The sequence below is a fragment of the Enhydra lutris genome, unplaced genomic scaffold, assembly GCF_002288905.1.
Source record: "Enhydra lutris kenyoni isolate GAN:26980312 unplaced genomic scaffold, ASM228890v2 scaffoldscaffold6, whole genome shotgun sequence".
NCBI classification, from domain to species: domain Eukaryota; kingdom Metazoa; phylum Chordata; class Mammalia; order Carnivora; family Mustelidae; genus Enhydra; species Enhydra lutris.
In genome coordinates, this window is record NW_019154090.1 from 14,317,107 (window position 1) to 14,343,975 (window position 26,869).

Here is a 26,869-nt window from a genome sequence, read left to right on the forward strand (position 1 = left end):
CCTGATGTATACCCACGAGATATGCATTAAATTGGCCCCTTCTCTCAAAGAAGAGCCTGTTTATGTTACCATATGCACCAAAGAGGCGTTATCCAAACTAGCACCCTAACCACACACGAGTGGATGCAGTGTGTGCACTTCTGTGTGGAATGCAGACAGATTTGATCTGTTTCATATCTGGTGTCTCTTCATGGCCAGATGGATACTCAGTAAGGATTTTGCTTTTACCTCTAAGTAAAAATACCAGTTTTCCACAGTAAACTACATACCTAAACTACGTACCATGATAGACTACATTTCTTATATTGAACTGAACATTGCTGAGTACGATGAATCCTGGTCTGTACTGCTAGCGCCGCAGATCACCTGGTATATACCCAGCTAACTTACACATGACATACAGCTGTCTTTCGAGACAAAAACACCTCTATTTTGTTCCCCGCTCATAGGAAGGAATGGCTGCTGTGTGTTTGGTGTATGTTGCCCCCACTTGGATGTGAAGGGTGGGTATTTTCTAAGATACCAGGAATAGATTATACATGATTGCTCTGCAGAGTTCAGGCAGACGGTAGCAGCAAGGTGGTGATTTCAGTTGGCTTCTCTGAGCACTCTGCCAGTGCAGAGGAGTTGATTCTGACACCACAGCCACAGCTGCACTACAGCCACCGGGTGGATGCCCTGGCTGGCTATTGGTCTCACTGCAGAAGTGAACATGTACATTGGTATTCTGTCTGTCCGCTCTCACACTGGAAGGAATGCCTGTAACTTACAGGTAAATACTGTGCTGATTGATTTTGTGGGCATGAGTGAGTATCCTGAAGAACTTAAATGAATCCTGCAGAACTTCAGCAGTTCCGTATAATGTCTGCTTCTATTATGCCGCATCAAACCATGCTGTAGATGTTGGGAAGTCCCATCTGTGTTGCTTCTCATGCCCCAACAAACACGGAATACAGAGGGTGAAGAGTTTACATCTAATGGTCAGAAATAGAGGGCGCCCATTGGAAGCTGTGGTTGCCAAGAGGCTTGAAAGGAGATAGAGTGTGTATCCGGTTTCCAAGGAGCAAGAATGCATGTGTTCCCGAACTAGGTAACTTACCGAAAGGAGTATGGAATTGGTATCTACAAAGACACTGGCTCCACTAGTAAAATCCTCTCCCCTCTCTTGTCCCCATGATGCTTATAATCTCTGGATAATGTCTGTGTGTTTTTGCAGGCAACACGCCTTCCCCGCCCCCCGCAAAAAAAAAAAAACAAGGCACATCACAGAATAGAGTAGTTCCTATTTGTGCTCTTGATTTATGCCATCTTATTAATAATACTTAGCTAAATCTTTTTAACATTTCCAATTGATTATAGGTATTCAACAGACATTGGCAATGTTGAGAAAATAACCATCTCCCCTGCTTGGAATCCAATATAGCTATTGCCAGAACATTAAATTAAAAAGATTAATTTCATCCCCTCTTAAAATGCAACTCTATAATTTCTTGTGTAATAGAAGAAATAGCTATATGCTTTTCTTCTTTTTTTTAATAGTAGATCCCCCTACCAAAAAAAAAAAACAATAACAACAACAACAAAAAAAAAACCATACAAACAACATTGGAAGGGGCTTTTAAAATGTTCTCCCTGGGACGCCTGGGTGGCTCAGTTGGTTAAGCAGCTGCCTTCGGCTCGGGTCATGATCCCAGCGTCCTGGGATCGAGTCCTGCATCGGGCTCCTTGCTCAGCGGGAGCCTGCTTCTCCCTCTGCCTCTGCCTGCCATTCTGTCTGCCTGTGCTCACTCTGACAAATAAATAAATAAAATCTTTAAAAAAAAAAAAAAAATGTTCTCCCTACCAGAGACATAAATACAAATACGTCACTTCTATATACCCTTTTAAAATATCACCTTCCTCAGGGCACCTGGGTGGCTCAGTTGGTTAAGCACCTGCCTTTGGCTCAGGTCATTGACCCCTGTGTTGGGCTCCTTGCTCAGCAGGGAGTCTTTTTCACCCTCTCCCTCTGCCCCTCCACCCCACTCATGCTTGCTCGTATGCACGCTTTCTCTCTCTCTCTCAAATAAAATCTTTAAAAAAAAATAAAATACCACGTTCCTCAAATAATTTCTAAAATGAGGTTGTTTGGGATGTGAATAGGGCAGTAGCCTCCTGCTTCTTTTTGCAATCAATGGGAGGCACAGTTGGGCTCATTTAATTGCCATCAAGAACCAGTCTTCCCCCTTGGTGCCATGTCCCTAACTGGGTTCCTCAGCGTGTTATTTAATATGACGAAGTGTCATACAGTTGCGCTTAATAAGGTTCAGGGAAGGAGGATATTCACATTTCGTAAATCTATTCGGAGCCCTGTCTAAAACTTGAGCAGAGAGTCCCAGTTTTTTATCTCTAAGAATAAAAATTTTAAAGCCAGACAAACTTGATATTGTATTCAAAACAGAACACTAACATTTTGATCACACTGATCATATATTTTCTCTTATGGTATAGCAATAAGGCAGAAATAAAATGGAATAAGTAGGCAAGATGGACAACTGGCTAGCCTGGAAGAGGCTAATCATTTCTCTAAGGATGAACACTGGGTATCACTGGGTATCACTCTTCGGGTACATACTCCCAGTCAGAGCCTTGAAGTAATTCAAAATATACCAGTCTGTTGACAACTGCCAAACTGCCTTCATTTGGCAACCCTAATCAGTTACGTGTCCCCCAGCCAGACGGAATGCATTGTGCACGGGCAGGGTGGGGGGAGTATATTTGTGGCAGATAGTTCCCTGGAGTTGTATTTTAATGTGTTCGGTGTTGCTCCTTTTAATAAAATTATTTCTAAACATGCTGGCAAGACCTTTGTAACACCTTGTTTTTCTGGACGTTAACCTTGACTGTCAAAACACCTAAGTGTCTTTGGGAGTTTTCACAGGATTATCACCTCTTCATGAAGATGTCTCTGTAAGCCACAGTTCTGCTGGCATTGCTCTCTGTTCGGTAATGTGCCTCCCCAATGCCTCCAGCTGTCAGTGTGTAATTCTGACACACTGTCCAGCCGAGCACAAAACTGCATCAGGGATCCCTGCTCTGGATCAAATTTCGGCCTGAATTCTCATCATTTAACCCTTGGACCACTTCACTGGACTCGAGCACATCGCTTAGTTGCCATGTAGGCTGTCTAGCATTGGTGCTAGGCACTGGCCCTTACTTTCTTCAGAGACTGTACCGTGATTCTGGTTTTACCTCAGATGTTCTCAGTTTCTGTCTTCAGCTCAACACCCTGGCAGTCCAGGTCTTGGAACATATCCCTACACAATTGTGGCCTCCAAGTGAGACTCGATTTCCTAAACCTTCCAGTCTGACATTAAAAAGAGCAAATAGAACTAATTTGTCTACACCAAAAGCTCTGCAGAGAATTTCCCCTGTGTGTTAAGGATGTTAGGTTTGGTGCATCTCGGTGAAAGTCATCGGGGATCGGCTCATCAGAAATATTCTAGCTGTAGACGAGTTTATGATGTGGCTCAAGATGACTCCTATCTCCGCTAGTTCTTTTGATAACTACTTGCTCTTACGCTAGCTCTAGGTGGGCCTCGCAAGTTAAGATTCCAGGCTGTGATTACCTCTGCACTAACACTTAAAGAACAGCCATCGGTTCTCAGGAAGTGCCGCCTCTACCGACAAAAAAAGTCATATTTGTCCTTGAGAAAATCATCAGCGTTCTTCCTAGGGAGAAGCGTGGACACTTAAAAAATTTGGATCTGTGAGGTGCGATAACTCATTGCACCCCATGTCCTAACAGCACCTATCGGCAAAATTCTGCACAAGTCTGTTGTCTCCGTTTCTCACAGTAACATGGAGCCATCATGGTGGGGGATCAACATCACGCAGCAGCCAGCCATTTTAGATAATGATATTTGTGGACAATATCTGCGACAGAAGTACCAGCAACTACTGAAGTTGGTTTTTTTTTTCAGGAACGGCCAAAGAAAAAAAAGCTTGCCCTCCAAGGGAAAATATTCCAGTGAACATAAAGGAGATGCTGACAAAAAAGGACAGAGGCCTTTCTCCCTGACATTCTGTAGAGCCAAGGCCAAAGAACACCATCCTGGGCTTGGGGTTTCAGTCTGTGGAGGAAGGGAAGCTTAAAGTCCATCACAGACTTCCAAGATGATCATCTGTCTGTTCTTACTCTGTAGGCTTTCAAATGCCTAGCACTCTGCATACCTCTTGGTAGTCCCCGGAAGAGAAGCTGTTCTACCAGAAGCACATCACTTTACCATCTGAGCCATGGCTTTTCCCGTCACCCAGCCTTCTCTTCCCTCTGAGATGTTTCCAAGTGATACGACTATTTCTCTCAAGGCAAAGAGCATTTGGCTTTTTCCCCAGCTGAATAGATGAGAAATGTATAGCAATTTTAGTCATATTTGTCATCTGCCTTCAGTTTGTGGACTCCAGTGCTGAAATTTGTTTAACTGGTTCTGTTTAAAAGGTTCAGTTCTTTTTAGCTTCTAGTGACCTGGTACCTGAGGGTACACTGCGGTTGTTCTCCAGTAAAACACCTCTGGGATGAGATTATGAACCCTATTGTGCTCCAGAAACTTGCTGTTATCTAAGGTCAAGTATCTCATTCAGAGGCTTCCTCCTTGTGCACTCTGAATCCTGCACCCTGTACCTCCCTTTTGTTAGCTGGTTCTTGTTTTGAGAAAGTTGTTGGGGCCAGCAGCAGGAGCCCTTTTGTTCTGGGGAGATCTTTGTTTGGGTCCTAAAGTGACCCTAAAGGTTTTTTGTTTTTGTCTCTAGAAAAACAGCTTCTGCCACACTGCTCGTCTTTTGGAGAAAGGAGAAAAGCTTTGCCTTTTCATATTATTATCTTCTCTGTTCCTACTTCCACTGTTCTTTGGTTCTTTCCCCCTTGTGAATATCATCTTTTCTCCATTTTACCCAGAAAGCAATGAGGGAATTAGTAGTTTTGTTGCATATGGACTTTAGATTCATTGAGGGAAAGGGAGTGCTTGCCTTCTCACACTGGAAGCGTGATCTGAGACTTTGGGAATCTAGGGTTATGGTTAGCCTCCAGGGATGGAGGTAAGTAAGGTAAGTTTAAGGTATTTCAGTGGATTCAAAACCATGAGGACAATATGGCATTTTTAATTATCCTAAGGCTATGAATAATGTGCTATGACTGGGTGTTCTTAGCCATATCCCCACCCCTCGTTGCCACCACCTGAAGGCTTTGTGTGTGGTCTGTGGTCTGTCAGGTTCATGGTATCTCTCATCCCTGATTGCCAAGAACACTTGAAATCTGATTCTGTCTCTAATGACTACTTCTGACTGCTCCCCAAGGCAAGTTTATCTGCTGATCATTAATCCAAAAATACTTGTCTCTTTCCATAGGATCCTGAGTTTTTGCCCACATTATATACTCTTATCAGATGTTATACACGTGAGGAAGATTCTAGGACATGATAGAAAAAAATCAAAGAATCTTGGTTAGTCTGCACTTTAATAGGAAAAATCTTTAGCGCCTCCTCATTTAACCCTGGTCTCCCATGTTTGCGCCCATAAATCAAGAGTGTGTGTGAGCCTTAAAATATATGACAAGGACTTTTCATAGATGCAGAATTGGCATTTAAATTCTTTTTACTGTGCCCACATGAAGTAAAATTGAGGCTTTCTACCAGACTTGATGGCATTGTGATGGCTGCCCAGTGTGTGTAATCATGGTAAATGACAAAAGTTTAGACAAAATATGAACAACTGCTCGTAAGAGGCTTACAGTTGAGTTGAATAATTCGATTTATTAAACATTACTGAACTCCATGCTGATGTCCTAGGGATCCAAAGACTTCAGGAGAACTTACTCTTCAGTAGAGAAGCAGTGTAAACAGGTAATGACAGAACCCTGTGATAAGTGCAGTGATAGAAATACATACAATGTAAGTTATGGGGCATCTGCTGCATGTCAGACACAAACTGACCTAGTGGGTTTACAGTGGAAAGCCAGATGGACAGCCCTTGTCCTCATGGACTCACGGTCTAGTAGAGCAGACAGATGTTACACAAGTAAATAGATATGTCGAATTGTGATAAATGACAAGTAAAAACAGTGCTATGAGAAAATGTGGCCAGGATTTAAGGGCAGAAAATAAACTCTTAGACTATTAGAATCAAAGGTAAGAGACACATATTACGCTGAGACCTAGAGAATGAGTATGTTCTGTTCTCGCTGCTCAAGCAGAGGCATCAGGAAAAGCCTTGGCTAGTTACAGCTGAGAGGCCAGTGTGGCAAGATAGTGTTCGAACTTCGGAGGGGAGGGAGTGAAGTTGGAGAAGACAGCCAGGACCGTGCAGTACCTGACTTAACCTTACTGGAGATTTTGGATTGAATTCTGAATACTGTGGGAAACCAGTGAGAGGTTTTTACATGTTTGAAAAAATCACTCTAGGATAATACAGAGAAAGATTAGAAAAGAGGCAAGAGCAGAAATGAGGAAGTCTTATCCCACGGTAGAAGTCTCTTGCTGTGGTTTTAGGGAAAGGTCATTATGGGTTGGCCTTCAGCAGTACTAAAGGACATAAACATGAACAGAATTGATACAGATTTTAGAGAAAGAATGAACAGAATTTGAAAATGGAATTGGAAGAGGGGATGGGGCTTTGGAAAAGATGACATTCAGCTTCTTGGCTTAATGATCTGAGTAGGTAGGTGTGCCATTTATTGAGATGGAAAGGACTGAAGGAGGAGCATTTTTGTTGGGGAAGTTCGAGAGTTCGGGGCAGATTTTATGGAGGCGGTAATCCTTAAAGTAGGTCAAGCAAGGAGACGCCGTTGTGAAAAGGTAACTATCGGAGATGAGTAATAGAAATAGTAAGTGTTCTAAGAGTTGAGCAGCAGGAAAGATCAACACTTACTAGGGAGATCAGAGAAGATCTCTTGGAAGATTTGGGACATGAACTTTCCTGTGAGGTTTGGGTGATCCTGGCATTAGTGCAGGAAAAATATTCTAAGTTGAAAAACCATGTGAACAGAAATCCTGAGGCAGATAGGATCATTCTAGTTAAGTCCTAAGAACAGAACAGATGAGATTGAATCAGGATATGGGGGGAGCAGTAATAGTTGGGAAGGGTCCGGATTTGTTAGGGAGGAGTACCTGAAAGTGTGATTGTCAAGCTGTGATTAGTAACAGGTGGAAATCTGATAGTTAATCTGATGTTTATATGTTGAATGAATTGAAATCTGGAAGATTGGTTTTTGGTTTGGTTTGGGTTTTTTGTTTTGTTTTGTAAACTTGTGAATCCAGTAGGAATGAAAAAGAAAAGTGAACAGGATTCAAGTGACTTAATGGAGAAAGGAAAGGAAGAATCAACATTAACTTTCAAGAACTTAAACCTTGGTAACCAGGAAGATAATTTCCAGCAAAAGTGAAAAAGTCGGGAATGGGACTAAGAAGTGGGTTGGATAAGAAGTTTAATTTTAGATATGTTGAGGTTTAGTTTCCAGTGGGGTAGAATGTCTTATGAAGCCCAAACATATCTGTGACTTCAGACACTGTTCAAAGACCAAAAAAAAAAAAAGGGGGAACCAGGTTCTGCATTAAACTCAGATTGAGAGAGACCACTACTCAGTAACTGTTGAGAAGACAGAGAAGCTGAGTGTTCTTATACTTTACTGTGTGTCATATTGTACTTTTTCTTTTTTTCCCCTTAATTTGACTACCCTACTAGATATTTTAAGTGAGATTTTCTGTACTTCAGGAACAACTACTTTGATCACTGTTACTATATATGAAATTGTGCATTTGCTCTTTTTTTTCTTCATGAGTGTTGCTCCTTACTATGTCCCTCCCCAACTTTTCCCCCTTTTAAAATCTTTCAAACATGTCTAGTGGGAGAAAACAGGTTCTGGGGGAAAGATGCTTGAACTTTGAAAACCTGGGGAGATCTAGATGATAGCATGGCATGCGTAAGGAATACCGAACGGCTCTGGGACAAATACGTGACCCCAGTCGAAACCTTTGGCTTTGGGTCTACATTCTTCTTTTGATGTCCTAATCTTTTGGGATCCTGGAACCTACTAGTCTTTATTTGCTAACCAGATGGGTAACTGTCTTTAAAATTTTAGTCATGTTCTCACTGTTTGGCTGCTGTGTTTTAGAGAAAAATGCTTGGAGAGGGTGGGGACTTCCTCCAATAAAGAGCTGAAGGGTTGGCTACCTTCAATTTCTTTGTCTTAGCTCCTCCTTGCTACCTCCCACAGAGATCCATATGGCTTTGGAGATGTTCGAGATACAAGACGTGATAGATCCCCAATCCGAGGAAGTCCAAGGAGAGAGCCCAGGGATGGCAGAAATGGCCGGGATGCCCGTGATAGCAGAGCCATGCGAGACCCCCGAGACTTGCGGGACCACAGAGATGCCAGAGACATTCGGGATCACAGAGACAGCCGAAGTATGCGTGATGCTCGGGACATGAGAGACTTTAGAGACTTTCGTGATCTAAGAGACTCTAGGGATTTTCGAGATCACCGGGACCCCATGTACGACAGATACAGAGATATGAGAGACTCCCGAGAGCCCATGTACAGGTACATATGCAGCCATCTGCTTGGATTTTTGTTGGTTTTTTTGGTAACAGTCTTTTTTATGGGTGTTCTGTTGAACAAATTGAAAGCTTTGTAAGGGCAGTGACTTTATCAGCCTTGTATTTCCAATGTCTAGCAAGTGGCAGATGTGCTACTCAATAAATATTTGCTGAATGTGTGAATGTTTGATGAATTATGCTTAGTGAATGAATCTGGATCTCTCCATGTGACCTGTGAAAGGCAGCATTGTGCAAATGGAAAAAAAAAGATGGATCGCAAATTGTTCTGGCAGTGCAGAAACACAGGGAAAATGTACGCGTGGCCAGTAGGTCCCGGAAAAAAACACTCAGCATCATTCATCAGAAGGGAAATGGAGATCAAAGCCACAATGGCCCACCCCTTCATACCTACTAGGCTGGCTGTAACCACTGAATCGTTTATCGAGGCAAACAACAAAAGAAAGTAGCAAATATTGGCAAGCTGGGGAGAGAGAGAACCCTCGTGCATTGTTGGTGGGCATGTAAAATAGTGTGGCTGCTGCAGAGAACAGTTGGCAGGAGGTTCCTCAGAACATTAAATACAGCAGAATTACTCGGACCCATCAGTTCCACTCCCGCTTTCGGGAGTGGAACTGAAAAGAGGGACTCAAAACAGATCCTTGTATGTGAGTATGCGTAACAGCACTCTCCACAGTAGCTGAAAGGTGGGTCTAGCAAAAGATGAATGAATAAAAAAAGTGATCTATCCATACAGTGGACTTGTATTCCAGCCATAAAATAAATGGAAGGTAATTCTGACATCTGCTACAACAAGGATGGACTTTGAAAACGTAATGCTAAAGGATGTAATCCAGACAACACAAAAGAACAAATACTGTATGATCCCACCGACATGAAATACCCAGAGAGAGCAAATGCATGGAGACAGAAGATAGATTAGTGGTTACAGGGATGGGAAGTGAAGAGTTTCTGCTTAGTGGGTACAGAGTTTCTGTTCTGAGTGTTCTGCTCAAGGTGATGAGAAATTTATCTGTGTATTTACATGAAATATATGTCTGTATGTATTATAAAATTAATATCAGTAGTTACTATCAATTATTTTGCATTTACTTTAAGCCAGGGACTATTCTGAGAGCTTTCTGTACATCCTCCCAGTCATTTGCAAAGCAGGTTAACACAGTCACAGTCAGCTCATAAGCAATGAGTCTCAGACACAGACCTCATTTGTCTAATCCCAAAGTCCTGCCTTACTGTGCCTCTTCCTCACAGAGGAGTGGGTGTTGAAGAATTCTCTCTATCTGAGTTTTGCAGCATAGGTGAGTTTTAACTTTGTGCAAATTTGTTCCGCTTTTCAGGAGAGAAAGCTCTTATGACCGATACCTGCGAATGGATGACTATTGCAGGAGGAAGGACGATGCTTACTTTGACCGCTACAGAGATAGCTTTGATGGACGAGGCCCTCCGGGCCCAGAAAGTCAGTCTCGTGCAAAAGGTAAAGTAGCAGTTTATTTCTGTTACTGGTGAGACACTCGACAAATGGGACAGGAAACGAATAACTGATTGGAAAGGGACTGATGTCTTGGCGAAGCAGTCCACGGAAAGGAGAAATGCAAATATCCTTCTAATATGTAGGGAACATACAGCTGAAAATAATTTATAAAATGCAAATTAGTACCACCATCCGGTTTAGTCATGTAACAAGAAGAAATGAATATGGGATTCCAGCAGGAAGAAATTAACAAAAGATTAGAGCTAAAGAGGGTTAAGTGTTTGCTTTTTGCCAATTAACAAAATAACTACAACTGTTTGCACTGCCTATGCATCATGTGGGGTTTTTTGTTTATTTATAATTTTTATCTAACAGCATCTCTTTTTTAGGTAAAGACAAACATGGTTTTTCTTTCCTTTTTTTTTTTTTTTTAAGATTTTATTTATTTATTTGACAGTCAGAGATCACAAGTAGGCAGAATAGCCGGCAGAGAGAGGGGGAAGCAGGCTCCCCGCTGAGCAGAGAGCCCAATGCGGGGCTCAATCCCAGGACCCTGAGATCATGACCTGAGCTGAAGGCAGAGGCTTAACCCACTGAGCCACCCACACGCCCCCAAACATGTTTTTTCAAATACTCATGTTTCATAATACATCTTTAAAGATTTTTAAATTATTTCATAGTTGAATTAAAAAGCTCTTTTAATTTGTAATAAAACTTTACTGCATGATTTTTTTTTTTTTACAGAAAAAATTAAAAATACCTGTCAGTAAGGGTCTTAAATATTTGTCCCCAAAATGCAAATTAAAGTAATAACAGAATACCATCTTTTACCTATTAAGTTGGCAGGAATTTTCAGAAGTGACAATTCCAGTGTTGACTAAGATGTGAAGAAATAGCACTGGGTGATCCACCCCTCTGAGGGGATAAGTTAGTAACAGCCTTTCTAGAGTAACAGCCTTGGTGTCGTGTGTATCAGATGACACATTAAAAATGACCATGCCCTCTAATCGAACACTTCCATTGCAGTGAATTTATAATAGTAAGGAACAATTACGCTGGTTATTTTTAGGAGGTAGACCAGAGTGTGTTTATGTTACAGCCTTGTCCTACAAGTAGTTTGGGATTCACAGTAAGCCTTATGACTTATTTTTATAGAAAGTCACAGTCCATATTTCAGATTGCCTTGTTGGTGTCTTACAGAGCGTTTGAAACGTGAGGAACGGCGTAGAGAAGAACTTTATCGTCAATATTTTGAGGAAATCCAGAGACGTTTCGATGCTGAGAGGCCTGTTGATTGTTCTGTGATTGTGGTCAACAAGCAGACTAAGTAAGAATCCTTTGGTTATTTCTCCTGAGTAAGGAGAAACGTCAGAAGAGAAATTAAGACGTCCTTTGGCAGCTGTACCCACTGGATTTGGGCTGTATATTCCAGCACTGCTCTCCTGTGTTTAGCCAGAGTTCGGTCTGTCAGTTGTAGCTTGACAAAAAAGCCATTGCAAACGGTCTTAGACCCAAAGGGAAATTTTTAGTTCGCTTGATGGGGAACTTTGGGTATGGCCACATCCAGGGTCAGACCATGTCATCAAAACTTAGTCTCTGTGTCGCCTTCATTCTCAGACATGCTTTCTACTTGAAAACGCAGAAGGGCGCTGACTCTAGACGTTTATCTTTGTAGCAGAAGCTTCTTTCCCCGTGCTTCCACCTAAAAGCCTGGAACTGTTTCTCACTGGACTGACCTAGCTTACTCTCCCATCCTTGAGCTAGCAGCGCTGGGATACCTTGATTGACCAGGGCTAGATTATGTGCCCATTCCTAGAGCTGAAGGTAGAATTAGGTCTGTGGAATCATGTGGACTCCGTAGAAGGGTGCATTCCCAAAGGGAAATTGGAGAGGGAGGGAATATATGTTGGTCATGCAAAGCAGCAGATGCCCCCTTCATGGAAAAACCCTGAATCCCAAGTGCTTTGAGAGGTGCATGTCTCTGCATTTGTCAGCCAAACCTTCTTCGTGAAGGTCCGTGATCTTGCAGAACTCTTAAGAGACCATTCCGGCCAATCCAGAGTTCACGGTACCTTTTCGCGCGCCTCTTTTTCACATTCTTTCCTGAAGAGACCGAGCAGAGAGGCAGAAGGGGCATAGCAGCTTGCAGGCTCTGGCACTAGCTATGTTTCCTTTCCCCAGGTGGTTAGTAAATAACTTCATGTGTTTTCTAGCAGTTTGGGGTTAAAGAGCTAATTTCAAGGCAGAGACTAGGGAAATAGGTGTTGAGACACCAAGCAGCAGGCAGAGTTCCCAGGCTCCGGGCTGCCTTTGTTTAGAGGTAGATGCTGCTTTGACTGTAGGTCGCTTTTTTTTTTTTCTCGACACATGGTAATAGCTGTCATTTTCCGAGTACCTACTCTACCACCCTTGCTAGGCGCTTTACTTAAATTATTTTTAATTTTCACTCTCGTCATATTACATGTATATTCATTCAGCTCCTCTCTTAAATACATGGTGAAGCTCGCTACTGGGCCTGTGTGGTCCGCTCACACACAGGGCCCCTTCCTGTTGTCGAGCTTTACAGCCTAGTCAGGCAGATGACAAAAAATGGATGTATTGGACGATGAGCCCTAGGAGAAGAAATACATCAAGGATCTAATTTAGATTGGAAGGAAAGTCAGGGGAGTAACATGAACCGAGCCATATTGTTCCTGTTTAATTGGTAAAGAAACAAGTTTGTAAGAGGTTAAGGGATTTGCTTAAATCTTAACAACTCTATAAGTTAATGTTAAGGCTGGGATCCAGATTTATCTTTGTAGCATTAAAGCCCATTTTTCCCCATTCTATTATGTAGCCGCCCCAAAGACAGACACATGCCTCAAGTCTTGGGCAGCAGGATGGTGTTTAAGGAAGGACCACTGGACTACAGGGACCCAGGGAAGGACCTGCATACTAAGTACTGCACTAATGGCAACTTGTGTGCGACCATTCTGAGCTAGTTCACAGTTGTTCCGAACTAGTCTAAGGGATGGAACTGGTCTAGATTCTTGAAGAGGGTTCTGGGGAGGCACTGGATACACTAAGATTTGAGCTCCCCTTAGGAGCACACACTGCTGACAGGTGCAGCAGCTACACACTGGGGGTGCTCAGGCAGTCCTCACCTGGATCCGTTCGTTTCTACAGAGATTATGCGGAGTCTGTGGGCCGGAAGGTACGAGACCTGGGCATGGTAGTGGACTTGATCTTCCTCAACACGGAGGTGTCTCTGTCACAAGCCTTGGAGGATGTTAGCAGGGGTGGGTCCCCGTTTGCTATCGTCATCACCCAGCAGCACCAGATTCACCGCTCCTGCACAGTCAACATCATGTTCGGAACCCCTCAAGGTACGGAAGCCCCAGTGGGTCGGATTTCCGGAGGTGGTCACTAGTCATTAATTCTTTCATGTCTTACTCACAAGAGGCAGTTTTGCCACATGACTTGTAGGTCAGCTCAAACATGGCAGGGCCCTTTTATAAGTGCACTTGAGGACACCTGCATGGCCACATTCTCATCTGATACTCTTTCAGCGGATACAGTTTTCAGTGGGTACAGCTCTGGGCCTGCTATAGAGAAGACATATTTAGCCCATAGGTAGAGACAGTGGGATCCCAGCAAATGTCTAACAGCTAGTTCTGGGGAGCGGGTAGGAGGCATTGTGGTGTACAGTATTTGCTGATCTCCATGATGTAAATGCTCCTACTGTGTCCTGTTTCAAGCCGCCAGCATGAAGTCACTTCAGAAGAGAGGCGCACCGTCCGCTCTCGTCCGTGAGAGCAGGCCGGGCGCGTCTCTGGTGCGGGCTGCTCTGAGTGCGGCAGAGCCCTGCCTTGCTTTACCCGGCCCCGCAGTAAGGGGCAGAGGACAGAGCAGGCGATGAGGATGCTACCTGTGAGTGTGCTGGAGAAGTAGAAGGGGCAGGAGAGCAGGGAGGAGGCCCCAGAAGTCCTCGAAGCCCTTCCCTGAAGTCGCTTTTATTTAGTATTTCGCACTCAGAATGTTGGGATTTGGCCAACTGATGTCCTTGTCATTGCTTCTCTAGTGGGGACTTTTCCCTTTTCCCACCACACACGGAATCTCCTTGCCTGACAGGTTATACACATAACCCTGAAGTACGTAAGGGTCTCCACTAGGTCATTCAGTCGTTTGTCTCTCTGAGGACTAGTTCTCAAGATGCGGGAGGACATTTATGTAAAGTTCTGAGGCTTCTCACCACCCTGTAAGTCACGTTGCCCGCGGGTGAGGAGAGGAAGCTGTTCAGGGTTACATTTGATCTTAATCCATGACCTTTGAACTGATGAATTCAAAAACAGTAGGCCGGCTCCATCCCAAGCATCACAGGGGAGAGCCAGGCTTTACAGAAGCCCTTTTTTTGGCCCCCCACAGCCTGCCTCCCATGCTCATTCCCTGTGTGGTCTTTTTGAATCTGTGGGAGACTGTCATGTTTCTTTGATTTTTGCTACCAGTCTGTGTGATCTAGGAATTCCCCCCGAAGAACCAGCCCTGCGGAAGGTGTGTGTTCCCCACCAAAGAAATCTATTCACTTTTGTTCCCAGCCTTCATTTCCTACCCCCCCCCCCGCTCCGCATCCCAAGACTTTTTGTCACCAAAATGGCTTTCTTGCTGGTTTGAGGTTAGGAAAGGCCTGGTAGACTCCAGCAGGTAGACACTCAGGTGTCTTAGGGGAGAAAATAACTCCTGCCGTTGTCTCCTACAGAGCATCGCAACATGCCCCAGGCAGACGCCATGGTGCTGGTGGCCAGAAATTATGAGCGCTATAAGAACGAGTGTCGGGAGAAGGAACGTGAGGAGATTGCCAGACAGGCAGCCAAGATGGCCGATGAGGCCATTCTGCAAGAAAGGGAGCGCGGAGGTCCCGAGGAAGGAGTGCGCGGGGGGCACCCTCCGGCCATCCAAAGCCTCCTCAACCTGCTGGCAGATAATCGGTACCTCACTGCGGAAGAGACCGACAAGATCATCAACTACCTACGAGAGCGGAAGGAGCGCCTTATGAGGAGCAGCACCGACTCTCTGCCTGGTGAGCTACGTGGCAGGGCCGAGGTGAAGTTCTGACTCTGCATTTCTCTAACCCCCAGGCTCTGTTGGGAGGGTGGCAGGCCCCACTCTTTGGGGTGGGTAAGGGGAGTGAGCCCATGCCCTGGGTTCTCCCACGGGCTGTTCTTACTGATGTAATGATAACTTAAGATTTGGGTACTGAATTTCAGTCCCTGTAGTGAATGTGGTGACCGGTGGGCTAGGATTGCTGGCCACCTGGTAACCGAGTTGGATGCCCTTTTGTCCTTAAGTCCTCTGGGGCACCTGAGCTGTTTCCTGGAGACAGCACATACCATGAAGTAGCCCCTTGGGGAAAGTGATGTTATAGTCTGTGTGTTATGTGATTGATGTGATCAGTGATTATTGTTCTTCCCTGGCTGCTAAGCCGCCTGCCCAGGGAGGGTACTTTCAACTGGATACCTCCTCCTTCTGTCTTTTAGGCCCGATTTCCCGCCAACCACTCGGGGCGACCTCGGGTCCCTCGCTGAAGACACAGCCAAGCTCCCAACCGCTCCAGAGTGGCCAAGTACTCCCCTCTGCTACACCCAGTCCAGCTGTACCCCCCACCTCCCAGCAGGAGCTTCAGGCCAAAATCCTCAGCCTCTTCAATAGTGGCACGGTTGTGGCCAATAGCGGCTCTGCATCCCCCTCAGTTGTTGCCGGAAACACCCAGAACCAGAATTTTTCCACAGGAGTGAACAGCCAGCCTCAGCAAAGGTCACAGGCCTCTGGCAATCAGCCTCCGAACATTTTGGGACAGGCAGGATCTGCTCGGAACATGGGCCCCAGGCCTGGGGCTCCTTCCCAAGGGCTCTTTGGCCAACCTTCCAGTCGCCTGGCACCTGTCAGCAACATGGCTAGCCAGAGGCCCGTGTCTTCCACAGGTATCAACTTTGACAATCCAAGTGTACAGAAGGCTCTGGACACCCTGATCCAGAGTGGCCCTGCTCTCTCCCACCTGGTTAGCCAAACCGCAGCACAGGTGGGGCGACCCCCGGCCCCGATGGGATCTTACCAGAGGCATTACTGAGGCTCAGTCTCTCAACTACCCCCGGTCCCTTCATCCCCTGGCCTCCCACCTACTGCGTGCAAATAGAGTTATTTGGAGGATGTTTTCTGCGCCTCTCCAGGTCTACATCGAATGTTTCTACCACCTGCTCTCACTTCTGCCCGAGGCTGTGTTGCTTATTCCTTCCAGAGTCAGAGTTTATACTGCATTTGGGGGTGTATCTTCTTTTGTTGTTTTTGTTTTTTGTTTTGTAGAAAATAAATATCTCTGGGGTCACTTGGGCAGTATAGGTGTCTGGGCTCAGTTTATATGTCATGGGTTTCTCTGGTCTCTCTGTTCACGGATTCGGAGGCTGCGGCTGTGGGAGGTGGCAGGAGGAAGCTGAGCCCGAGCGGCTGAGTTTGGAATGGCGCTTTCATGTCACTCGCCACCGCCTTTGTTCATTTTGAATCTGCCAAGGTTTTCCAGCTTTGCGCAGGCCGGCCAGATCTCAAGCTCCGGTCCGCAGCCCCTGCCCCAGGTTGCAGAGACCCGCCTGGGCTTGGCCAGCACAGCGCCGCCGTCGCGCCCCCGCCCCGCATGTCTGCTTGAGGACTCACTGACCAGCTACCCTGGAGTTGTCGAGAAGTGTCCGTGGCAGCCACAGAAGCAGGCGCTTTTCTACATCATCCAGGGTTGTGGGTTTAGGGTTTGTTCCTGTTTTGTTTTGTTTTGTTTTTCTTTTTTTCTCTTTTTTTCTTCATTTCATTGGAGGATCTCCAGTGAGCTGAACAGCTCCCATCACCAGCAGTTCAACAAGAACTGACCACTCTCACCCCTTAACATTTCTGTCAGCCTCTCCCTCTCCAGTGCTAGTTTCATGGAGGTTCTGAGAAGGCAGCTCTAGACTCTGGCAGGGAACACCCTTTTTTTTTTCCTCCCCCCCTCCCCCCCCAGTGATTGTTTCGAGCTTTTGGCTCAGAAATCAGGTTCTTATTTTCATTTGGATTCTTGTTCTGTTTTCTGAGCAGCAGGAAGTAGGGACCATTTTGATGTCAGACTTTTGGTAGCTGGACATGTCCTTAATACAGGTGGCTGTTCCTAACTTTTGAGCCAGAGTGAAATTATTAAGAGGGAGGACTTCAGGCTGCTGCTCTAAATGGAGCCAAAGCGAGCTGCCGTCTCCCCAGGGAGGTGCTCATTAGAGCCCTGTGGATCACAGTCTCGAGGGGCCTCTGGCGGGACAAGGGAGAGCAGTGACTTCAGCGGAGTCCCTGCCAATGGCTGAGTAAACAAATGATTGCAAAAATTCAAGGTCCCCAGGTGGCAGCGTTTTATGTTCTGACATGTTTGTGTTACAGAGTGGGTTTTTTCCTCTTTGGAATTCTGTGTTGTTAATAAGATGAGATGATTACTTTTTAATTAAAATGAAAAAGTAAAACCTGTGTTGTCTTTTTGGGGCCTTCTGTCTGCAGGAGCATTCCCTCCCAAGGTCAGAAGGTGAGGGTCCCTGATAGAGCCCTGACCGCTTTTGGTCTGGCGTGAGGTCTGCCCCTCTCGTCCTCCTCCCATGGTCAGGCCTGAAGACCTCCTAAGCCTGGGCTGTCCTCACGCATCCCACCTACTTAAAAGCTTTAATAACATTCCAGAGCTACAGCCTATTGGCTAATGATGATGTGGTGTTAAACATCCGTGTTTGTGTGGCAGCAGGCTTGTCCTCAACTCTAGGAAAGGAAAACAGGCCCCTGAGGAGGCCCTTGCTGGCCAGTGGAGCAGGGCACCCTCCTGTTTTGATTCCGTTCAGTTGCCACCCTCTGTTCTGTCCATTATATGTGAGGAGTTGGCAGAACTCTAGAGTCCTAGAGGCCGTGGGAGCCTGGAAGGGCATTCAGTAGCCCCACCGGGACACCCTGGGGCAGGTGTGGTGAAGTGACCGGCACTAGGCCTCCGTGGCCTGGGGTTAGCACTGAGCCCGACCTGCCTAGTGCTTGCCTTCAAGGGATGTTGGCAGAGCTCTCCAGGACAGGGCCCCACAGCCATCAGAACACAGACCAGGCCACCAGACCTGGAAGACCAGCCCAGCCCCCTTCTGCCAGTGACAGGGTTTGATGACGCCAGGCTCCCAAAGAGCCACCTTGAGTGCCCCTCTTCCCACCTACTCACTCTTCCCCCTTGGGTGTCCAAACAGCACGCCTCAGGCTGTGAAGGGTATAATAAAATTATTTTTATTGCATTTTGTGCAGACGGGAGTCTAAAAAATACAGTAAAAGCTGTAAAGCATTAAATGGGAGCATTCAACAATAAAGGAAAGAACCAACGCGCTCCTTTCCGTATTGGCACAAAGAACACAAGATCAATACTGAGGCAGAATGCGGAATACTGAAACACACTGAAAATTAAAGGCAGGCCTAATAATAGTAATAAATAATCTTGATTTGGTTTGCAACCTCTCCTATTTACAAGGGTTTTCAACTTCATTGCATTGCCCTGCACATAGATCGTCTAAAACAAAAGCAACACTAGTTATCACTACAAGGCTATTGAAATATTGCACTCAGAATAAAAGTCACTTGAATGGACATGAAACATCTAGCTACAATGATTATAAAGATAATTTGATGAATGACTTGTGAGAACATTCATAACAAATATTGCACATGTAGCACAGAAAAGTTGGGTTTTGTTGTGGGATGTTTGTCTTCCTCAACGGAAACTTTGCTCTTGCCAACCGGACATTCTGGGCCCAGATAGTGCAACTTTGGTTCCCTAATTGGTGTTGATACAGACCCCTTCCTCTTCTGCCCAGCCCACCACTTAGCCTAGGATGTTCAGAACACCCAGAAGCCTAGGCCCAGCTGTGGTTCTCAGAGGACGGTGTTTAGGAAGATGCAGGGGTTCAGGTGGGGGCCGGGGCTGGTGTCTTAATACATCCAACTTTCTGAAGAGTCTATCTGGCCCCCTCACCAAATCTCAGAGGGCTTGGCCTAACAGGCAGACGTCCAGACCTACCTCCAGCCACACCTGACCCAGGCTATAGATGGCAGCAGCTCCAGCTCTCTGCCTTGGGCTCAAACGGAAGGAGGTGGTGAGGTCAGGAGTACCCAGTAGCCCCAGCTCTGTCTGGGAGGTGGGCAGGATGTCTAACTAGGTGCAAATGTCAGGGCCCTGGGGCTGGAGGTACTGAACCCAGAGGGCGCTGGAACGAGCATGCAGTGCCTATCCCCCTTAGTAACGTGCCCTGGGGGAAGGGAACCCGCCCAATGCGCCTTCTCTAGGGATAGAGGGCGCCTCTGACCGGGCTGCTTGGAGCAAAAGCGCCAAGGATTGGAGTTGGAGAAGCCAAAGGCTTTGGGTCCTAGTTGGAGGAGGGCAGAGAGGCGCTAAGAACAAAGCACATGGCGACCCCAGCCCTCCCCCAGGCCCAGGTGTCTGGGAGACGCAACTAGAGGCCGCTGCTGGGCAGCGAGGCCGGGCCCCGGGACGTGGAGAGGGCGACTGGGTCCTCGAGGCCGGAGCTGCCGGATGGGGACAGGAGAGGGTACATCAGGGGCAGCGCTGGAGCCTCCCCGGTGGGTCTGGCCCCTAAACCCAAATCGCCCCCCTTCCTCCCTCGCCTGTCCCAGGGACGCAACTCCGGGGAGGGGACGCCGTCCAGCTCCCCAGCTTCAGTCTTTGGCGAGGAGCCATGGGATAGGGGGAGCAGGCGACAAGCCGACGAGGAGAGACGCCTGCTGCCCCAGCGAAGGCACGGGGGCGGGGCTTCCTCGGTCTCTCCCCATCCCCGAGGAGCCCCTCCCCTGCCCTGGAGCCTGCACGCCGGGAGCCTAGAGGAGGCCACGCGCTTCCCCGCAGCCGCTGGGAGGCGGATCCAGGAAAAGCTGGACACTGGTCTCACCCCATCTCCGAAAAGAGCTCGTGGAAAGGGTCGGAAGCCAGGGGCGCGCGGGAAGGGCGAGGAGGCGAGAGCGGGGCGAGCGTGCCGAGGGGCCAGGACCGCGACTCTCGCCTAAGCCGAAAGCACTTCTGCTCCCAAACTCTCGGACGTCCAGGAAAACCCAGCCTCCCCGAGGCCGCCGCCTCCCCCGGGCGCTCCAGCGGGAGAGCTCGACAGTGGCGAGCAGAGAAGTCCGTTGCGCTTCTAGTCACAGAAATATGGGGACGTTAAAAATACACGCGATGTCTCCTGTACACTATGTATAGGCGCGGCCCCGCGCGGGGGGGCTGTGGATCCGGCCGAGCGCGGCCTCCCCACCGCGCGCCCTCGGGACGCGGGGAGCCGGGCCCGCGCCGCGGCGCCGAGGACGGGGCGGGGCGGGGGAGAGGACCGGGCCGCAAGGCCCGCCGGGACTCCTCACGGCCCCGCGCCCCCAGCTCTCTGCGCCTCCCCGGCCTTATTGCAGCGTCTCCTCCCGCGGGGCTACGCCGGGCCCGCGGAGCAACGCGCCGACGGGGCGCCCGGGCTCCGGCCTCCGCTTGGGGCGGTCCTCTCCGAGTCAGCCCCCAGCGGCGTGGCCTCCGGGCTTCAGGCAGCGGGGAAAGGGGCCAGGGCGCGGACACAGGGTCTGTATGTAAACGGTGACAGCGGCGGGGGGCGCGGCGAGAGCTCCGGGGCCGCCGGCCGGGCGCGCTCGGGCCCGGATGGCAGGTCCTGGCTCTCAGGAGTAGATGGTGATGACCTCGCGGCCACCGCCGCGGACCAGCATCACCCGGTCCAGGTGCTCGGTGAGGACCTCGAGGAACTCCATGTCTGAGCGCGCGTCAAGGAGAAAGACCGTCCCTTTCCCATCCACACCCCGCTCCCGGGTGGAATGGGGGCTGCGATCGGCGCCAGGGAACCCTGGGCCCTGGAACCGTCCGGGTCCCAGGTAATTGAAGCAGGACCGGGCTCAGCTCTTCCATCCCAGGACTAGGACCCCGGCCCCCTGACGTCCGCCTCGAGCCCCCACCCCGCACCCCCCACCCCCCAACGTTAGGTCCAGGATACAATTTTCGTCACCGTTGCGGTTGCGTGGAGGTCCCGGCATGTTGAGCAAAACCAGCTTGGCCTCCCGGGATTTCTTCACGATGACCTCGTTCAGCCGCACGGCGGTGTGCATGCGCCGCACGTTGGACTGGTTTCTGGGATGGGGGGTGGGGGGGCAGAGGGGAGGAGGGCGCGTGAGCTGGAACTGGGAAAGCTGGACCCACGGCCCTCCCAGCCTCGGGGGCACTGGGCCGCTGGCACCAGGTCAACCCAGGCCTCTCCAGACTGGGCTATTCAGAGACCCCAAAGGCCAGGACCACGAACTGAGGGTTCATGATAAGAGTCAGGAGACCAGGCACACTGGCAACCCAGAAGAGAGAATGAAAAAATCCTGAAGCACTTACAAATTCTCCCACTCCCTTCAGGAAACACAGAAGCAAAGAGAAGAACAAGAGATAGGTCAGAAAAAGGAGAGACTGAGGACCTGGGCCATCATCACCCCTTACCATTCGCCCACCCTCACCGCCCCCCTCCCCCGCAGTAGGTACTGCCCCCCCACCGCCGCTCCCCCTTCACTTTTTCACTGGCTCCGCCTGGGAGTACTGATCCTCACTAATCAGTGCAACCCCCCAGTTCTCAGATGGGGAAACCCGGACAAGGTTTGGGCTGGGTCTTCCGACCAGGACCTCCTCTGCTCCTTTGCTCTGCCATGGGGAGTAAAGACCCTGTAGGTTCACCCAGCCCCCAGCCCCCAAGGCCCCAGGCCCCTACGGCTTCATGCTGAAGAAGTCCTTGATGCCCTCAGAGGAGACCGGACTGGGACCCTTATTCTTCTCTGCTGCCGACTTGTCCTTGGTCCAGGTGAGATGCACCTTCTCTGGGTCTCCCTCGCCCTCCCCTTCGGGTTCCTCCCCCGGGGATGGAGAACTGCTGGGGCAGCTGGGAGCGCTCTGGTCATGGATCAGCTGCACCTGGGAGAGGAATGACGGGGCAGCTTGTAACTCCTGTAGAGGCCAAAGCTTCTGCCCCCACCGGCTGGGGCCAGACCACCCCCGCCGCACACCTCCTCCTCTGGCTTCTCCTCGCTGTCACCAGCTGTCTCTTCTGGGACGTTGAGGCGGAGCCGAGTGTTGGCTGGATTCTTTCTCCGGATGGAGCCCCGAGACTCATCTGTGATACTCTGGATCTAGAGAGTGACACGGGTTAGGACCAGCTCGGCTCTCGCTCAGCACCCGTGCCCTGCAAAACGCTACGGCCAGAGCTGCTGCTCAGCCACAGATGCGCACTGCTGGAAGCGGTACCAGCTGTTGGAATACTGCAGTGTGTCCTTGTCAAACAGCTACTGCCCTGCTCACCAGGCTGCTCCAAAGCATTGGCAGAACACCCACCAGCAACCAAAGGGTTAATGCTTGCCCCCGCCCTCACAGGGCTCTATCTTAGCTTAGCGCCCAGGGCCAGTTCTGAGTGGTCAGTGCCCTTGACATTTCTTACATCTTTTACTATCAGCCCTGGAGTGTTCATCCTTCCCAGCTCCCAGAGGCACCCATCACCCATTCCCCTGAGGACCCATTACTCACACCTGGGAGACCACCTCAACCGTGGTCTGTCACCTTCACCTACAGGATCTGCCCCCCACTCCCCAGACACCCTGTCACCTGCCTCCGAGAGCTCTTCTGTCCCTGGTCCCAGAGTACCATCCTTCATTTCCCCGAGGCCTCCACTCCCTGAGGTGCGGCTGTCCTCCCAGCTCCCGGGGACGAGTGGTCCCACATTACCTACACCTGGGCAGTCTGACACCCACAACCCATGGGAGACTCATCGTCATCACCCCTGAGAACTCCGCAACCACACCCTAGGAGGTGAGCCCCCAACTCCCACCGTTAGCTAGTTATGGCCCATCTGGTGCCCGCTCTGGCAGGGTTTATCACGTGATCCCTCGTCCCCCACACTCGCAGCCCGTGCCCCTGAGGAATCATTATCCATATATATTTAGCTTCCGCTGTTCTCCATTGGGCCCCAGAAGTCACATACAGAGGGGGGAGTCTGTCACCCAAGCCAAAGCCCTTGGCATCATGGCTGGCAGGCTTGGTAGGTGCAGCGAGGCGGGCTCGAGTGGGGGGAAGGGTGATGAGTAACGCTCCAGGGTGAAGGCGGTGCCAGCGGCCAGGAGTGGGAGCCCTGGGCCCTCCCTGCCGTGCAGACCCAGACTGGGCAGCAGCTTGAGGCGCTCAGAGCCCTGTCAGGGCGAGCTCACCTCCCGCTCTCGCTCGTTCTTGGTTAAATGCATCTGTTTGAGGATCTGGGAACGCTGCTCCATCACCAGTGTCTTCTCATAGGTGTAAGCTGAGATGTCGCTCTCGTGCTGTGGGCGGGCAGTGACGGGGGCAAGGGAGGAAAGCTTGAGTTCAGGGGTGAGGCCAAGGGAAGGGAGGCAGCCTCCTCTCCTTCCGCCAGCCTAGGGCTTCTCCATCTAATGACCTAGTTTAACCAATAGCTGTGGGAGGCAAGGACAAAGCATCGGGCAATGCTCCTCGAAGGCAATGCAGCTCGTTCCCTGCTCAGCCCAACGCAGGACCAGGCATATGAATGGGTGAATTAATGAATGAGTCGATTAATTAATTACCTGGGTGAATGGAGAAGGGGAAGACATTTCATAAAGGAACAGTGATGAATGAATACATATATGGATGAATGGGTGGTTGAGTGAATGAACACATTAATGAACACAGAGGGATGGATGGAGGGATAAATAAACGGGGAGAAAGGAGAGAGGAGAGGCTCTGGCCCGTAATCACGAGGGGCGTGGACTCTGAAGCCAGCTTGCCGGGACGTGAATCCTGGCTCTGCCGCTTAGCTGTACTGTTGGGCAAATTACTTAACCTTCCTGTGCCTCGACTCCTAATCTGTGAAATGAAAATGCCGATAGTTCTGTTTCACTGGTTGCTGTGAGAATATACGTAAAGTGTACGAGACAGCGCCTCGCATCTAATGGCATGGCTGTTCTTAGAAAGGGAGGGAGAGACAGACGGACGGATGGAGGGACAGACTGGCTCTTGGGTGACTATGTGAGAGGCTAAGAGGTGGATAGGGTGGGGAGGAGATCCATCGTCATAAGCTGAAGGATTTGGGGCTTGCCCTATTCGGTGCTGGGGCCAAGGGCAAAGAGGGCCAGGAAGGACTCCAAAACCTCCGGGCAGTTCCGGGGAACTCACCATCTCCACCACCTCGACCTCCGCGGTGATACGTAAGTGGTACAGAAAGGTGGTCAGGTCCTTCTTCATCTGGATGCTATTGTCGTCCATCTGGGCCACCGTGAAGATACGCATCTTGCACTTCCGCCAGACCTGGAGGGGTGAAAGGGACCCAGAAAGGTCCAGCCCAGATGCAGTGAGGAGAGATCCAGAACCCGAACCTAGAGAGGACCCTGTCCCTCGCCCTTCCCGTCCACCTTCCCATGCCTATATGCAGACCCGAAATCCTCTATCTCAGGGGTCACTGCCTACAAGAACTCCCTTAAGTAAGGGTCCCCCATTAAAGCATCACTTGTGTGGGTCAAGCACTGCTCTCCTTTATAGGCAAGGACACAGCAGGAGGAGACACAATCAGTTCCCAGACAAGGGGGGTAGTTAACCCCCTTTCCCAGGAGTTCTCGGGGAGGAGCTCGCCTGGAGGCTGGCCACTGCTCGAGCCCCGGAGCCACGCCCGCCCTCACCTTGTGGTGCCGCAGCAGGAAAGGCAAGAGCATGAGCATGCCGCCGTCGTGAACGATCCACCAGACGTCGATGCTGCCCTCCGAGAAGCGCTCAGGGTTCCCGGGGAACATGGACACATTCTTGGTGACCAGCAGGGCCAGGTGACCAGCTGTGGTTTCCCGGACCAGCTCTGGGGAGGGCCAAGGAGAGGGCCAGATGGGAACACAGTGACCCTGGTCCCTTTCCCGCACCCACTGGCGGCCGCAGTGGCTCCTGGCACCCAGCGCCCCACCTCACCCCCACCCCAGCCTTGGACGGAGTCGTCAGAAAACCAGCATCCATGTAGGTCTCATCACTTCATTGTTGTTTGGATTTGGGAAGGCCTCTCAGCCTCGCTGGGCCTCAGTTTCCCCACCTGTCAATGGCAATAACACCACGTGCCCTTCTTTTCAGGGACTCTCCCATGCGTGGCCTCATTTACGCTCTCAACTGCCTTCTAACTATGACCCCCACCCCCATTAAGGACCCAGAATAGCCTGGAGTAGTCGCCAGGGCAGCCTCTAGATTTACCAGCTGTGTGACCTGTAGCAAATTCCTCAGTCTCTCTGTGCCTTGGTTTCACACCAATAAAGTGGCGATAACAGGGAATAACCCTCCCGGGACTGCTGAGAGAACGAGAGGCTTAGAGTCTGGCCCACGGAGCGTGGTCTGTAATCGTTCGTTATTGTGTTACTACCGAGGGATCTAGTGCTCAGAGAGGGTGAGTCACTTGTGAACCATCACACAGCTAGGAAGGGCCAGAGGCGAGATTCAGACCCCGGCTTCTCTGACTTCACAGCTGCAGCTCTCTCCACGGGCCTCCACGGACGCCCTCCCAGGGCTGAGCCAGCTCTGCGGGGCCCAGGACTACCTCCTTCACACCTGAGTCCCGGCACCCAGTGCAGCGTCTGGCACATGGCCAGCTCTGAACGCCCACACCTGCAGATGCAGAGTCCGCACCTGTCACATCTGCGAAACAGCACCCGGGCCCAGGAAGGAGAACCCACGCCCTCCCCACAGCTCCCCCCCAATGGCCCCACGCCCTCCCCATGTTACCAATGAAGTTCCTCCACGTCTGATGGTCTTCCTTCTGCCGCCAGTTTCGGGGCCACCCAACGAGGACCGTGTTGTGCTGCAGCCCCCCGAGGCCCCCAGACTGAATCAGATGCGACACACCGTCACGCAGGTTGGAGGAAATCACTACCTGGCAGAACCCCTTCACTTTCTCTGCCTCCATCAGGCGCCGGATGGACTGGGGAAGGTGGCGGTGAAGGGAGCGTGTCAGACAAGGATGAGCCTCAGGCCTCCCTGGCCCTGCTCAGCCCTTCGTGGCCTCCCTTCCTCCTGTCTGTCCCCTGCATCATCCCGATCTTCCTGACACTCAGCCCAGGGCACCCGAACTGTGCATGGCTCCCATGTCCTGTGGCTCCCATTCCTTGTTGATGCGTCAAAGCTCTTCATGACCTTACCCCGCACTTGCCCCCACCCCGCCATCGTTCGCAGTCCCCCTGCAAGCCCTCCAGCTCTGCTGGGACCCCTCCCCCCACTGTCCATTCCACCCTGCCTTAGACCACCCCCCACCCAGACCAGCATGGAACGGGGCTCCCCTGCATGCCCAGACGATTTGCTTCGAACGACTTTTAAAAAGTTAGCCTGGATGATAAGCAGTTTAAATGCACATACCGCCTGCACTATGAGGGTAAGGCTCTTCTTACTCTCACTTTACAGAGGAGGAAATTCAGGCTCAGAGGAATTAAGTCTTGCTTAGGCCACCCAGCTAATGGCTGTCACTGTAGGGGTGAAACTCCAGGGCTCTGACTCCATCCCCACTCTGGACCCCTACCCTGATGTCAGAGAGGGCCTCAACTCCTACCTCTGCCACCTCCTGGCTGTGGGACCTTGGGCAAATCACCTAACCTCTAGGAGCCTCAGTTTTCCCATCTGTCAAATGGGAATCATAACAGCTACCTCATTTAGGAACAGGGAGAATGACAAGACATGATGTGGGTAAGGTAGAATGTTACCTGACAGATTGTAAACACGACACATTCTATTAC

The 26,869-nt window shown here is 49.8% G+C and overlaps 2 protein-coding genes across 5 annotated transcripts in view; one reads left to right on the forward strand and one right to left on the reverse strand.

Moving 5' to 3' along the window:
• Positions 1–17,551, forward strand: part of LOC111141417 (nuclear receptor coactivator 5) — a 30,142-nt gene extending 12,591 nt beyond the window's left edge. For 2 of the 3 annotated variants that reach the window (XM_022493950.1, XM_022493951.1), the window contains 6 exons: positions 8,246–8,572; positions 9,924–10,060; positions 11,258–11,384; positions 13,223–13,422; positions 14,793–15,113; positions 15,571–17,551. In XM_022493950.1, coding sequence (XP_022349658.1) covers positions 8,246–8,572; positions 9,924–10,060; positions 11,258–11,384; positions 13,223–13,422; positions 14,793–15,113; positions 15,571–16,160 — 1,702 coding nt within the window. In that variant the 3' untranslated portion in view covers positions 16,161–17,551. Of the gene's footprint in view, positions 1–8,245; positions 8,573–9,923; positions 10,061–11,257; positions 11,385–13,222; positions 13,423–14,792; positions 15,137–15,570 lie in introns of all 3 variants that reach the window. The other variant, XM_022493952.1, reaches the window with a different exon arrangement.
• Positions 17,552–20,773: 3,222 nt separating this feature from the next.
• Positions 20,774–26,869, reverse strand: part of LOC111141395 (solute carrier family 12 member 5) — a 44,384-nt gene continuing 38,288 nt past the window's right edge. For both annotated transcript variants that reach the window (XM_022493910.1, XM_022493909.1), the window contains 9 exons: positions 25,869–26,064; positions 24,794–24,963; positions 24,294–24,425; positions 23,336–23,443; positions 22,145–22,267; positions 21,853–22,052; positions 21,486–21,500; positions 21,103–21,236; positions 20,774–20,865 (listed from right to left, as the gene is read on the reverse strand). In XM_022493910.1, the coding sequence (XP_022349618.1) occupies positions 20,774–20,865; positions 21,103–21,236; positions 21,486–21,500; positions 21,853–22,052; positions 22,145–22,267; positions 23,336–23,443; positions 24,294–24,425; positions 24,794–24,963; positions 25,869–26,064 (1,170 nt within the window). The remainder of the gene's footprint in view (positions 20,866–21,102; positions 21,237–21,485; positions 21,501–21,852; positions 22,053–22,144; positions 22,268–23,335; positions 23,444–24,293; positions 24,426–24,793; positions 24,964–25,868; positions 26,065–26,869) is intronic.